The 15,142-nt window shown below is 39.9% G+C and overlaps 3 protein-coding genes across 8 annotated transcripts in view; 1 reads left to right on the top strand and 2 right to left on the bottom strand.

The window, feature by feature from the left end:
* LOC123958600 (WASP homolog-associated protein with actin, membranes and microtubules) overlaps nt 1-5,302 on the bottom strand; it is a 17,754-nt gene extending 12,452 nt beyond the window's left edge. Inside the window, exons 1-4 of one of the 2 annotated variants that reach the window (XM_046032049.1) lie at nt 4,624-5,302; nt 2,779-2,952; nt 1,764-1,914; nt 828-997 (exon numbers count right to left, since the gene is read on the bottom strand). In XM_046032049.1, the coding sequence (XP_045888005.1) occupies nt 828-997; nt 1,764-1,914; nt 2,779-2,952; nt 4,624-5,199 (1,071 nt within the window). In that variant the 5' untranslated portion in view covers nt 5,200-5,302. The remainder of the gene's footprint in view (nt 1-827; nt 998-1,763; nt 1,915-2,778; nt 2,953-4,623) is intronic. The other variant, XM_046032047.1, reaches the window with a different exon arrangement.
* On the top strand, nt 4,603-14,531 carry LOC123958601 (fibronectin type III and SPRY domain-containing protein 2). Of its 5 annotated transcripts, none has more exons than XM_046032050.1 (13): nt 4,603-5,059; nt 6,242-6,531; nt 7,246-7,341; nt 7,644-7,877; nt 8,028-8,050; nt 8,525-8,646; nt 9,317-9,481; nt 9,637-9,771; nt 9,938-10,091; nt 10,854-10,987; nt 11,781-11,913; nt 12,010-12,186; nt 13,248-14,531. In XM_046032050.1, exons 2-13 carry the CDS (start codon nt 6,253-6,255, stop codon nt 13,495-13,497), a joined length of 1,902 nt encoding a protein of 633 aa, XP_045888006.1. In that variant the 5' UTR covers nt 4,603-5,059; nt 6,242-6,252; the 3' UTR covers nt 13,498-14,531. The 5 variants fall into 5 exon arrangements, with proteins under 5 accessions (XP_045888006.1, XP_045888007.1, XP_045888009.1 ...); XM_046032051.1 differs by lacking the exon at nt 4,603-5,059 and adding an exon at nt 5,368-5,612; XM_046032053.1 differs by lacking the exon at nt 4,603-5,059 and adding an exon at nt 5,545-5,564.
* LOC123958602 (KH homology domain-containing protein 4-like) overlaps nt 13,553-15,142 on the bottom strand; it is an 8,793-nt gene continuing 7,203 nt past the window's right edge. The window contains exon 14 of the mRNA XM_046032055.1: nt 13,553-14,975. Within this exon, the coding sequence (XP_045888011.1) occupies nt 14,845-14,975 (131 nt within the window). The 3' untranslated portion in view covers nt 13,553-14,844. The remainder of the gene's footprint in view (nt 14,976-15,142) is intronic.

Below are 15,142 nucleotides of genomic sequence, written 5' to 3'. Positions count from 1 at the left end.
TGTGTCAGCTGGAGAGAGAGAGAGAATTGATTTTAGATGTAATACAGCTCATTCCAAACACACACACACACACACACACACACACACACACACACACACACACAGTAAAGGCAGGCAAACCAGCACACTCAACAGAGCCACTGAGTATTGTTGCCACCAGTGCTAGATTCTGCGTAGGTGTAGCTTACTGATCTCATTATAAACACTCACACACAACTGTCTCTGTAAAGGCTCATGTTGATTTCACAGTGGGAGATACCACCAGCATCCTGAAACCTGATATTTTAAAGAGCTTAATCGGATGAATAATGCAGCCACATAAAGGTGAAGGTGCTGAAGGTGTTTTCTGTTCTCTTCCAAAAAGCTCAAATTCACAGCACGACACCCTACAGCAGCAAGTAATTCGCTGCAATTTCCCCAAAGTACTGTGATCCTGACATTTGAAATAAACCTCCCCTGTACTCACTGATATGCATATAGCTGGCACGTTTTGAGTATGTATATAAACACAGACTCACTAATTCATTAATGCAGGTTTTGAGGGTATCTCGAGGGGATTCTCTGTGTTTTTAGAGAGGCTTTATAAATAGATCAAAGGACTTTAGCAGCCATAGATTCACATCAGACTGGAATACCAAAGGGCCGTGTTACATCTCTACAGACTTATCACCACTACAAAAGCAGAGTCGGCGCTGGCAGTGGAAATCTGAATGAAAAATAAACCCTTACAACTGTGTCAGAGCACAATACACCACCATGGAATGTGCGGACTGATTACATCAGTGTTCATGCTGATCATGTTAATCAAAAAAACGTAAGACACACACCCTTCTCCTGATGCCATCTTTCTTGCGGTTGAGGCACATCTCTTTAGTCCTCATGTGCTGCAGGGTTTCTTTGGCTAATAGGAAACGTAGTTTCTCAAGTCTGGGAGCTGCAGACGCCCAGGCAGCAGCTCCAAAACGACACTTATCCTCCTCCATCTGCTTTAACATACCTGAACATGCACACAAAGGCTAGTTATGTGTGCGCATCACACAAAGCACACAATATATTAACATGGGTGCAAAGCAAAAGTAACAAAGAAAAAAAAAACATGGATACTTTTACTAATAAATTTGAGGTGTTAGGAGTTCATCAAATATTGTTTTGTGAGTGTTGTGATTTACTTTTTGTCATGATCTACATTCCCTGACTGGCCTCTTGCACATGTATTGCATACAATGTTTTCAGAACGCCTTACAAACCTCCAGCAAAACGGTTTACAGGCACATGAATATAGCTACAATTGCAAGCCATATAGATTGTGGAATGAGTGTATCCATATAAAATTATATCTATATATATGTTGTGCTTTGGGATTTTGTCTTAATTCCCTCAGAATATGGTAAGAATTCACAAAACGCCCACATGAAAAATGGCTGCCCAACAAAGTGAAATTCTTATCCAGTTTTTCCTACTTCCAACAACACACTTGTTTGAGCAATGAAGTTTATCACACAGAGCAATTATCTGTTATATTATAATTTTTTCATGTAATTATTTAAAGTGTGCCTTAAACCTTATATTTCCTTTTAGATGAACATGACATTGTGCATTTTGTGTGGATATTAGATAACATATTTCATAAATATATTGTTTGTCTGCAACTGCAATGGAACTTGGTGACTGCTGCATTTCCTGTTTGCTGAGGAATGACACATAAAAGTCATTAATTAATTCATCCATAAACAAATAAGAGAAATAAACACAGCAGCTTATACCAGCTAGAGCCTTTGAAGTCTGTGCAAAGTAGGAAACGGTGATGTCCTGAATTGAGGCGACTGCATCTTCTGCTTTCGTTCTCCACTCATCCGCCTCCTTCTCCAGAGCTGCAATTCTCTTAGGACCCAAGTCCTCAAACTCCAAAGACTTCTGCAGAGAACCACAGTGAGCAGGGACAGTGGACAACTTTACACTGTTAAGATGACAGATACTTAACCCACTTGCATATAAATTTGGCTTTTAAGTAAGTTCAGTGAAAAGATTAAATTATTTTCTTAAATGACACATAGAAATATCAAATTGTGTTCATCACTCCACCACAATGTGTGTATAGGTATGTGTGTCTACACCATAACAGAGAAATGAAACAGGTTAATCCTCCAATATGTGCTGTATGAGGCTATGCAGTTCCATAAGTCTAAAATATGTCCTAGGGCTATAAATGTGTATTTGCATAAATCTGGCAAATCTGCATGAAGCTCCCCTTTCATTTCATTTGTTTAAACATTTAAATTCCTGATGAGAATATATTGAATATTTAGATACCAAAACAAATTGCTAACTGCATCCTCTGCATATAATAGTTTACCACAGGGGTTTTCAAAGCCTGAGACTGTGGGCCTCCCCTCAGACAAAGCTTGGGAAACGGAGCTCCCCAGGAATTGAGCGAAACTTAGGCTGTTTAAGTTTCGCTCAATTCCTGGATGCCTATGGGATCATGATTATATTATTTGATCCCACAGACACTCAACATTTGAGCCAAAATAGCCTAATATTGCTGTTTGACATAACTTCTGACTACACCAAATAGTTTTAAAAAAGGTCTGTCCTAAGGCATTTATTACTTTCTGACTCTGATGGGGGGAAAACAGTTCCCAAAAACTACTGTATCTCTGAACTCTCACACATGTAGGCTAATAACTAATGCAATAAGTAATGTAAGGCCCGCCTCACACCCCTGGTTTACCACATCCTAAAAAACCGCACAACTGCTAAATGTGCGTCTGTATTCACCAGGATCTCCATCTTGTAGAGGCAGGCCAGCTCTCTCATGTCCCTGAAAGGCTGGAGCAGATAATGGAAGAAAGTGGTGGCCACAGTGACCAGGTCCTGATAGGCTGCGTCCTCTTCCTCGTAGATGCTGAGCAGCGCAACCATTCGGTCTGCACTGGTATGAATCTGCAGCAGCTGTAAAAGTGGAGGACATAAACACTGTTACCTTTGTTTATTCTGAGCCCACAGTCTTTGGCTGGCTTTTCATGTCTCAGACGAATTGGAAATAACATAAAAATCTCTGATGGAACACTTTTTCATACAACATCTGAGCACACTAATATAAAAGTCGATATTAGTCCTTTCATAAGCAGGCGGGCTGAGGGTTCAAAACCACTAGATCATTTATCTGACGCTCTCCACTGAAGCCAGACAACAACAAGAAATGTATCTCTAATCTAACTTCATGGGGGGGGGGGGGGGGTATTGGCCGGGTAAGTCGATTTCGGTAAAAAATAAAAGGGCATCATAATAACCATAATAAAAAGGTGTAAACATCAATGTGACTGGATTGATATACGTTAGTGTTTATATATGGTATCAACATATCCATGGACAACATTACCACACTCCCCAGTACAAAATGACAATCCTAGTCATCAACATTAGACAGTCAGTGACAAAACACATCACGGCAGAAAGCACAGAAGGACTTCCTGAATCTCTGTGAAGAGGACTTGGGCATTAACAAACCTGCTGCTAAAAGAGCTCTGCAGCTCGCTAAAAACACTATACATTTGAGGTGGACAATATAATGTTTAGTCATAGAATATAATACAAATTAAAAGTTAAACCTACTCTCTGACACAGTCTGAACAAAACATCATATAATTTTCATACAAGGCGGCATTAACTGTATCACTATCGTATCAGATTACATTAAATGTTACTGATGCTGTGTACACTGACTGCATTTTTCCCAATCTCTCATATATCTGGGCTTGGAGTGTGGAGTTGTACACTGTCATTAAGGCATCTCTCACCATGTTATTTACTTGTGTAATAAGTTACATTTCAAATCACTTTCATTCAAATGTCAAAGGGCAGGCTGACAAACAACATTAGCACTAGTGGTGTTGCCACATCTAGAGCTTTCACTGTAATACACGAACAGCAAAGATTTGCTGTGTCATAGCAGGTCCACTTTCAGACTTGTAACACCACTGTGTGGTGCTAGTCCTGCAGGGTAACATGCAAAACAGAGAACCATAGGGCAAACAGAGGTTTCCCAAGCTTCACTATATCCTCAATACTTTTTCTTCTGTTCAGGTGAAACACTTCTTCTGAACATAGTTTTTCTGGTTTGTCCACTGTCCATTGTCCATAATCTTTGGTTTCATGGCATTTTCAGTGCACTATAAATGATTTAAGTATAGTATGTGTCATAAATCCACATATAAACCTATTAAAGTTCTGCAATACAACTTGACTTTATAAAGGTTAAGTTTATTATATATTTAAATAAATAAAATGTTAATATTGTACTGCGTTATTCTGAGGTGTCTCTATATTTAGTCTACCTTCAGTGGGATTGACAAAATATTAGCAACACCTCAGTATCATCACCACAAACTAAACTAACTAACTAACTAAAGCCTCCAAAATGACAATAAAGTTGAATCAACAAGTTTATCATGTTTCTACCTACATAATGTTTATGTAGGTAGGATTTATTGCAGGGTTGTTGTATTAGACTGCATTGATTTTAGCTAGGTATACCTGACAAACTGGCAACTGAGTCTATGCAGCACCCATGGTACTGGCACCTGTGGCTCATTTGATCCCACTGCTGCCACGCCCCCTCACCTGTCGCAGGTGACCCTTGGCCCTTGACATCTCGTCCTGCATGGTCTTCCTTTTGAACTCCTGTAGATTTTCAAAGTACTCCTCAACATCCCGCTCATCCTGGGCGAATAACGTGTCGAGAACAATTTTTCGCCCGCAGATGTCAATGGCGGTGCTGAAATATTTTTCGAGTTTCCTACACGGTGTATCAAAATCCCTCTCGTCGTCGTCCTCGGGACCTGACCTCCGATTCAGGAAGAGCAAGTCCCAAATGTTGCCGTCTTCGAACTCTGACAAATCCGGGAAGCAGGCTCCCAAGATGTCAGCCACGCAAGTAAACTGCTGATGGATATGTTTCAAGTCGCTCACGGAGAAGAGTCCAGCCCAGCTCATCTCATGGTCGCCGACGGCAACTTCGGCTTTGCGTTTCTGCCGTTGTAACGTCCGGTTGTGGCAGGTAACAGCGAACTTACACTCGATGACATTCCACTGTACGATGAAGCCCAGCTTAAAAGTCTCAGTTTCTTCAAATATGTTACTTTTAACGGCCACCCAGCCCTCCAGACTATCTAACCGCTCACACTCAACGTTATTCATCTTAAAAAGAGATGGTTTACTTCGGCCTCCGAGAAGCTGCTGGCTCTGTTTACAACGTCCGCCATTTGCGTGACGTAGGCTGCCTTCGTGCGCCTCAGAAATATTCGCAACGTTTTAAAAACCGAAACCGTTAACCGTCTAACAAAGTGATAAACAGACCGTTAAAAGGCTTTGTTATCACATTTACTGAAATAATGTTGACACAGAGGAGACAATCACATGCTTGTAGTTTTGTGCACATTATCTAGATAAGACATTAAGTATAACACCCCTTCCATTATTTATAGCACGCATCAGTTATCTTTCTTCCTTCCAACAGCTCAGAGTTGCTTGATTTCTACGTCAAAGCAACAGTCACGAAAAAGGTGCCAGCCTGTAATTTTGATCACCGAGGCACTGACAGAGCAAACGAGGTCGAGTATTTCTCGGTATTTCTGAGCAAAAGGGATAGAAAGATAATGTGGGCGTTTACGAGGTATCCTGAAGGCACCACAATGCCCCTGTATTATGTTCAACTTTGACCTTTGATTCACATGTTCGGGGATTTCCAACTCCTAAACGCCTTAAGGCGACGAGTAATGCCAACTCTAAAACTGGAAATAATTACGTTACTAACTAATTAAGGTTTGACAGGCTTCTAAATAGTCTAACTTGTATGTTTTATTCAATAAATAACTAACTCCCTCCATGGATGTTTGACATTCCTATGAGCAATCTGAGTCCCATCTATTTTTGTCATAGTTTCTGGGTGAGGGTTGGACTGCTTGCAGAGTTGGCTTGTCAGACACCACTGTTAGTTGTTTAGAGCAGACTGGTTTACTGAATTATCAAGGTAAATTTGCATCAGCTGCTCATTTGCTATTCATTTAATTGATTGTTCTGTACAGGAAAGTTGCTTGGTTAAAGTATGGAAAGTATTTATTATTTGATGCAGGATTTTTTGAATATTAATATGGTTGTTGATCCATAGATTGTTATAGATAAGAAAATAAAGGGCAGAAGTCAAATCATAAATGACTTGTAAACCTCTGTCCTCGCACAGTCATTCTCCTCATGGACCTGTATGAGATCAGGGGAGGTCTGCTAGATGTGATTGCAGAAGAAGCTGAGCACCAGGACTTAAGCAGAGAGTCGACCACCATGGAACCCTACAATGTGGTTTCAGACAGAGGAGGGAGGGCGCCACAAGACGTTTCGACCTTCCAGAGGTTCTCCGTCAACACCAACGAGTCCCTTCATTTTGATCCCTGTGAGGACAGCACTCCATCTCCCACTCAGGCAGAAGATGGACATGATGATGATGATGATGTGTTTAAGGAAGGAGAAACTGAGGTGGGGGACACAAACACAACTTTGATATTTTCTTGTTTTATCTGTTTGTCTTGATTCTTGTAAGTTAAATCACTTTCTCAAGAGGACAAACATGCTGAAAATCGCAGCATAAATACAGACCTTGAACCCCCAGAAATACAAGGATTAGTGGGAATAAACAAGCCATAAAAACACTCAAATTCATTAAGAGTTTTTGATTTTATTATTAGACATTAACACGAGTAAGTGCATATAAAAATGTCATCCACAGTGACAAAATACACTCTTCAGAAATGTCAAGGATAACACAAAAAAGTAAAAAAAAAAAAAAAAAAAAGAATCCTCCTTGGAGTCTGATAAAGATCGCAAGCTACAGATGTACAATCAACCCTTGCAATACACAGGTAGAAAAAACCTAATGCATCGATACAAATATACAGAAATATACATGTATATACCACCTGGGGTCCCCTCACAAGGAGCCACACATGATTATATTAATAAAGATACTCCGAAAAACTCAATGGCCATGAAATTACACTTAAGGACTGTGGACTAATTTATAATTTGAGGTTGCTTTGTGGCTAATTCTCAGAAGATGGAGCTGTCTGCATGAAAGTGTGTTTTTTTTTTTTCCCAAGCCACAGACATGAGCAGAAAATCCTGACAGCAAAGGCTGAAAACTAGTGTAATGTTACTGGTTTGAATTACAAAGAGAATTTTGATTGTTTTTAGTGTGAGATCGTCAGAATCAGGAATCAGTTACAGGGGAAGGTTGCTGAGATGGAGAACTTTGCAGGTCACCTGGAGGAAATCTTTCTCACTGTGGAGGTAAATGTCCCTCTTAAAATACTTTTAGTTTAGTGAAACAGATTGTTAGAATGTGTTCTGATATTGATTCATGGCTGTGTGAGCATGTGGGAATTCTTCTTTTTATTATTATATTTGTTTTATTGAACTCAGCGTGTCTCCCTCTGGGCCTGAAGTTAAGAATCAAACACATCCATTTCATTCAACGCCTCCCTTGATCTGTCATCCTCCCCTCATTTTTCTTTTCTTTCCATATTTTCTTTAAAGATAACAAATGTGTAAATCTCTACTGCGCCACTGTGATCGTATGAATGTATGTACAGGATAATTTTGGCCGTCAGGAGCAGCACTTGGAGCAGCACTACAATGATGTGCTGCAGACATTGTCTCAGCGATATGACGAGAGGGCGGCTGGACTAGAGGAGGAGAAGAAGGGCAAGCTGGAAGCCCTGTACAGTCAGCTGCTGGCTTGTGGTCAGGCGATGGATGCCTCCAAGGACCTCATTGAGATGGCCCAGGAGATCTACCGCAGCCAAGACAAGAGGCTTTTCCTGAAGGTGTCCTTGCTTCTGTTCTTGTTGTATACATAATGATAAATGGCTCCAGCAGAGGATTTTCCTGTCATACTACTGATGTATTGATTAGTATTTCTTTGTTCGTTTGTTGTTCTTTGTTGTTCAATTGCTTTCTTTGACCTTTATTGCCAGACAGTTATGCCCACCATTAAAAGGTAATTATGATGCTGCTCAGTGAGTATGCCACATAGTGTGACCCTGCACTGGTGGTGACTGCTGTGTCATTTCAAAAGACTAACCATTAATGGCACAAAGCTAATATTGTGTGTCCAGCTTTTTTTGCATGTAGTTTCAGACTAATATTATAAAAGTAGGCACACTGGAGTGGAACTGTAAATTCCTGGCTTTGGAAAAAGTAGTTTGACATAAAAATCCTTACCCAAGGTCCACTTATTAGCTTTTTGCAGAGCACTGAGGTAGCTCAGTTTCCATGACATGGAAATAGTCATTCTCCATGATAATTGAGCAAAGTCTGTCCACCGCAAAAGACCACAAAATGCTCCAGGATAATCTAGTACGTGGACCTTAACTGGATACATTTTGACTCATCCAACACAAACTACTTAACCTTAATGTTAACATTAAAGTACTCAGAGCTGTTTTTTTGCCTTCTTTTTGTTTTACTTTAGAATCGAGGAGTTTGCCAAAGAGGAGATAGACCTCACATTGGCTACAAGCCTTGAGTTTAACACACCACTTGCTGACCTGTCAGATGTCAAAACAATGATGGACACCATCAATGTTGTTCCAGGTCTGATATACAAACCACTCCCCAGTTCACCTATATAGAGTTTATAACATAGAGGAGTTAGTGGTGTGGTGGTGGTTACCCAGAGACCATTAACTAGCAATTTATTAGCTTTGTGCATATAACAATTTTTAGTGAGGTTAGCAACAGAGAGCGACTATGATGATTAGAGCCGATCACTTAAAGCAATCTTCATTAAGCATAGGCCCTCATTACAGGCTAGGACAGGATCCCCCAGAGTGTAGACGCTGGTGGTGGTGGAGGAAAGCCAGCAGGTGGATGATGGAAACTGGTGGAGTTAAATCTCCCTAAACACCATGGAGGTGACAACCTCCAGGTGTAACATTACAGAATTACAATGACATTTAACCTGATGACCTAAGGAACGTGAAGAAAGATCATGGGTCAGACATGGTGAAGAATTGAGAATGTAGGGACTGTTTTTGTTTGCAAAAGAAGGGATATAAAATTCACTTTTAAAGTTACTGTTTCGGCAATAAGGATTAGAGTAAATGAAAGCACATAGGTGTCAGTGTTGAGCTGAAACTAGAGCAAGCTGTCGCAACGTATCACTTTTTATGCAAAACGACTCCTGCACGGTTATCTTAGCGCTTTTGATGGTATGACTTGATAACAAAACTGGGTTATTAATGTTTCTTCAATGTAAAAACAGCTCCATCTGCGCCAGTAATCAACCCCCAGATGCCCAACTCTGCCACCCAGACGTCCCTGCGTGTGTGCTGGAGCTTGTTCTCCGACGACACAGTGGAGTACTATGAGCTTTACTACAGACCTGTACTGGAGGACACACCAGCAGACAGCACCTGTGCACCACATGGTACAACACAGAGACACTGACTAGAGATTCACATTGCATGATAACACCATCTACTGTTGAAACAGTATCTATCGATGTGGGAAACTTATGATTTCTCTGAAGGATACTATGTGTTTATCAGCGCAGCCACAGTTAAATCTGTGCTTGCTTTTCAGTAAGCAACGTAAAAGTGAAGGAGACCCACTGCACTGTGAGAGATCTGCTGCCCAATGCTCAGTATGAACTGTGGGTAACTGCTACCAATACCACAGGCATCAGCCCAGCGAGTGAGAAGGCCTTATACATGACAGGTAGTAAACACCCCACTCCTACAACTACATGATGCGTAATTAAACTTGTGACAGTTTAAATAATTGTTCTGTTGTCTCATTTGTCCATATTTTGTTGTCACTCCAGCGTCACATGATTGATGGTAGAGAGAATGAAGTGTTATGTGTTTGATTCCTCTCTCGCCAGTGCCATCGCCTCCAGTTATCAAGCAGAGGGAGTTTACTAGCTGTCCAGAGGCTGCTCTGATACGCTGGGAGTCAGGAAACACCAACCCTGTAGACTCATACACTGTGGAGCTCAGCGAGATGGGTACTGATGGCACACAGAGCGGTGTTACTGAGTAAGAACTGTATTTTTAACATACACCTATAGCTGACAGATTCAACACAAAAAGAAATTTGTCTTTTTCTTTCCTCCTTCTTTTAGAGTTTATAATAATAATAATAATAATAATAATAATAAATTTTATTTATAATGCACTTTACATTTCAGGGAAATCTCAAAGTGCTACACACAAAGATGAAATAGCTCAGTTAGCTCAGCTAGTGGATAAGCAGAGCTTCAAAGATGCAGTACCCCATGATATTTGTCTTCACTGGCCTGTCCTTTTAATAAGGCTTTTTCTTCAAGACATCCATAAGCAAGGCTCTGTTAGTGCTTGCCTGGGATTTTTGAGGTCCCATGGTTATAGAGCTGCTGAATCAAGACACACTCTGTCCTAGAAAATCTATTCTTGGCTTCAGGTCCTACAGCACTGTTAGCCTCAGCTAGAATACTGTCCTCGCATTTGGGGTCATTTTCATGGTTTTCATTTTCTGGTAACTTAAGAGAGCAGTCAAACTATTTATATGAATAGTCTCTGTATTTTTGCATAGTGGAGTCTAAACTGTATTAACTCAATTGCGTCCATGGACCAAGCTAAGCACCCCATTTATCCACATAGTGTTTCAGAAGTTGTGAGACAAGATGTTACTTTAAGTCTTATCACTCTAGTAGAGGTATGGAAATAAAAGCTGATCCAAAAAGTCATCATCATTGTGCATTTCATTTATTTAAAAATGGAAATGATGTCAGCCTTCCGTCTCCTTGGTTAATCCCCCAGGTCCATAGTAGCCGTGCCCACCTGTCAGTGTCTGATCCAGCTGCAGACAGGACGGCGTTACCTCATCTCTGTGCGAGCAGTCAACATCGGTGGGCCCAGCGACAGGAGTGAAGTTATTACTGTCTCCACAACAGGTGAGAAGCATCATGGATCAGCCTGTTTGTGGTGCTTTTGGCCAGTGGTGGAAGCACTCAGGTCATTTTCTTAAATAGCAATTCAGAAATATCAAACTATCCTATTACAAGTAAAAGCCCTTTATTCATAATTTTACTGAAGTAGAAATACATTTGTAAATCCACTTAAAGTATGAAAAGTAAACATACAATAGCCTCTGTTAATATTATTTTTTGTTTTTTTATGTTGAAAAATCATTGAATGATGTACCATATTGTAATATACATTTATTTATCTGGTAAGTTATATGTATGTTGCATGTGAGGGACTACAGATTTTCCTTTCGTTGTACAACCTTGATACCATAATTAGCACCATGGTTCCAAACTGTTTTTGTCACAATGTCGACTTGAGTTTGAATATGTCTGACTTAGACTACAAAGAATTTCCAAAAGCAAACATCGTTGTGTTGCAGAATTTAGTTTTTTATCCTTTCTCACACCTATAAATATCTCATAGCCCCTTTTGTGGGTCGCAATGCTCAGATTGAGAACCACTGCATTAACATGTAAGTTGTTGAGGTGGAGCTAATTTTAACAGCTCAATATGGCCTTGGGTAGTTGAATCTGTAACAATGCATCATATTTTTTATTAACATTAAACTATACACTAACTATAAATGTCAAGTAATTGTTACAGGATTAGTATTAAGTAGTATGAAATGGAAATACACAAGCCCAGATGCCTCCGTCACTGCTCTTTGCACATTCATACGATGACTTAACATCACTACATGTTTGTTTACCTGTGCAGGTACATTCTTCCATCTCCTGGAAGACAGTGCCCATCCTTGCCTGTCCTTCTCTGAAGATGGCTTCACCATGTTTTATGGAGATGAGGAGCTACCAATTAGCGCTATGGCCTCAGATGATAACACCTTTACCAGGTAGCCTATACAGTCACTACTGACAGAAGATAATGGAAAACTATTAGATTACCCCTTATGAGTTGATGTAAAGTAAGACTATGTATGTGTGTACAGATGTGTAGCTGTCCTCGGGGATCTGATTCCTGTGCGAGGCAGGCATTACTGGGAAGTTGAGGTGGATGATGGGACGGAGTTTAGGATCGGAGTTGCATATGAGGACACACAGAGGAGCTCGTACTTCGGAGCCAACAATACCTCCTGGTGTATGAGACATATTCTCACTCCATCCAGGTAACATTAATGTGGATATGATTTAACCCGAATGTTCTGCTTAGGGTCCGAGACTCTAGCTGTGCACACTTAAATACAATGGATTTCCATTTGCTGTCTGTGATTGGTGATGACAGTACTTTTGTCTACACAGCACTATTTAAATTAGTCTATTAGGATTTATTATTTGAATTTTCCATCTTATTGACTCCAAATGTAAGTAACATCATGCCACAGGATAACATACTGTAGCCTGTAACATCTAAAACATAAAATCTCCTTATTTTTTGTAGTAACAATGCTTTATGGTAAGTACCCTATTCTGTCATCTTCGTCAAAGTTTTCTTTTTAATAGTGTCAAAAGAAATATTCAAATTATTTTTAATCAAACAGTAGTGGGGTCTGTGGGAACCCAAACACGAATGAAATAATCCAAGTTAAAACAAAAGTAGCAGCGTTGGTTTGCTGCTCAGTCACTTTTTGAAATACACTTATTCCCATTTGTTGCAAGCTGGGGGAGAGAAACTGACTCTTTTTCTACACAGGACTACATAGACCAAGTAGATGCAGATTTTTCAGACAGACCATCTGATACAATTAGCACACTGATCCTCTGAGGGACTACTACTGCAGTTCATGGAAACTGGGCCAAGACAATATTTTTAGCCTCCAGAAAATTTCCTTTCGTAAGCAAAAAAAAGAAAGGCTAAGCCCATTGAAGGTAAAAGAGCCCACAGTTGAATATCTGTTACGTTAAAAGTGTTGCTATGACAACCCTTCTTGGAACAAAGCAGGACAGTTGAATTGTCACATTTAGTAAATCAGAGCAGCATCACACAAGCCCTGAATGTGGTTTAAATTGTGGGCATCTTAGTGATTCTGCCTACACACAATTTAACAATCACATTTCTCTATTTCTTTAATCCGCAACCATTTGAAATCCTGCTGTTGGCTCATGATTCAGCATCTGCTTTCCAAATGGCTGCAACAACAATCCCAAAGAAAAAAAGCTTTATATTCAGAAATGTTTTGCTATCCTCAATCATAATGTTACCACCCTTTTCTCCCCCCCCCCCCCTTAGGCATAAATATGAGTTTCTGCACAATGGTTGGAGTCCTGACCTGAGAATTACAGTGAACCCAGTGCGGATAGGAGTGGCACTGGACTACGAGAGGGGGGCTCTGTCCTTCTTTAATGTGAATCTGGAACAACACCTACACACCTTCCACTGTCACTTCCGAAATTATGTCCACCCCTGCTTTGGCCTGGATAACCCAGGAGCTCTTACTGTGCACAACGGCATAGAGGCTCCCAAGTATGCATTCATCTGACACCAGTAATAATATCTACTATTAACATGAAATAAAACCCAGGACTGGTAGGAAGTGAAATTAATTTGTTTTTAATACTTACCAAAGTTCTGGGTGTTACCCCTCAAACTCTTAACATTGTGAACCCCCAAATTCATCAAATAAAACCACTGCTGACCTTCCTCAGCCATATAAAATGTGTGGGATCTAAAGACATTAAGGGGTTTTCAGTTTTTATTATAGTATTCCATGGGAACAGGCATACACCATTTTCCAAGATAAGAAAAAAGTTTCACTGAATTTTACAATATGTATTTATACCATCAGCAACTGCAGCAGACCAAGTGTTTAAATAAAAAGAAAAAAGGAAATTAAGGTACTTGTTTTTGATTAACAAGATTCTTTTAAAATTAAAGTGTTTTACAAAAGAAAATTAATTATACAATTGTATTCACATTAAAAGGAAAAATCCACCCTGAATACTTGTGACACTGTTAAAATTGACTATTTTGTTTAAAAGTGGTACTTAAACAGAAAATGTCTCTGCAATTTGAGATTGATAAGTGCATGTTTTAGAGTTAGACCCTTATAGTTTAAAAAAAATGGGAGAAAAACACTGTAGAAAAGATTTGTATATCCTCAATTCATGACATGTAGCCAAAAGATGTGTTGCATTTTAAGTCACGTGGCTACAAACACATGCACAATGACAATGAACAAGTTGGTAGGCTATCTATATTTACATGGGCTCTATAGGTGGCCATAAATTTAAATATGCTCACCTTTGACTAAAACCCAACAGGTTTACACCCATTGTGTGAGAGGTTATATTAAGACATACTGGGAGATGCATGAAAAACAAACAAAAGTATAAAGCAAAACTTACATAGGACAAGAAAATAAAATCTTTTCTTCCAGGAAAGCACCAAACATCAAAAGATTTGTGATAATTCAAAGACCATACCAGTGTTTTCCCCCATCATAAACCTGCTTACTACTAATAATCTGTACTTTACATTACTGCTATTTAAAAAACTACTCAACCTACTCAACCTGTAATTTAAAAAAAAAAAAAAAAAAAAAAAAGTCCCACACAGAGATGAAGGAAACCCATGTCTGCTTGGATGGAAGGAAAAATGACAAACAAAAGCATTTAACATTTTCCTTGGACAATAGTCCGCAATAATGTATTCGTTACTTGCAGTACATGATGTAAAACATGGGAAAACACTGGTATCATCCTAAACAGTGTATGCAAGGGTGGATTTTTCCTATTATGGGGTGTGTGTTTGAGAAGTGTGTTGATGTACTGAAAGTAGATTTTGGGTCTGTGGTATCCTGGGCAGTGGGGATGGGGCAGGGCAGGGGTTATGAGTTATCTGTCTTACTGCTATGGTTCCTTTCCTCCTCTTCATCAGAGGAATCTCCTCCGTAGGGCACTAGCCCTGATGTATCTTCGTCCACTTTAGACCTCTTCTCGCACACCTCCTCTTGAACACCTGTAAGGGCACAATAAAAATAGAGACATAGGAAAGTAGAGAGAAGGTGGGAGACACAGGGGGTGGTGGGGGGCAAAGTGAGAGAACAAAACAAAAAGGAAACCCATTGAGGAGCCCCATGTTAGCGGTGGTTTTTGAGTTCGTTTGATCCACAGCCGGGGGGGGGG

The sequence above is a fragment of the Micropterus dolomieu genome, linkage group LG20 (assembly GCF_021292245.1).
Source record: "Micropterus dolomieu isolate WLL.071019.BEF.003 ecotype Adirondacks linkage group LG20, ASM2129224v1, whole genome shotgun sequence".
In the NCBI taxonomy this organism is placed as follows: Eukaryota; Metazoa; Chordata; class Actinopteri; order Centrarchiformes; family Centrarchidae; genus Micropterus; species Micropterus dolomieu.
The sequence above is the reverse complement of the archived record's forward strand: the minus strand, read 5'-3'. Positions and strand labels throughout refer to the sequence as shown.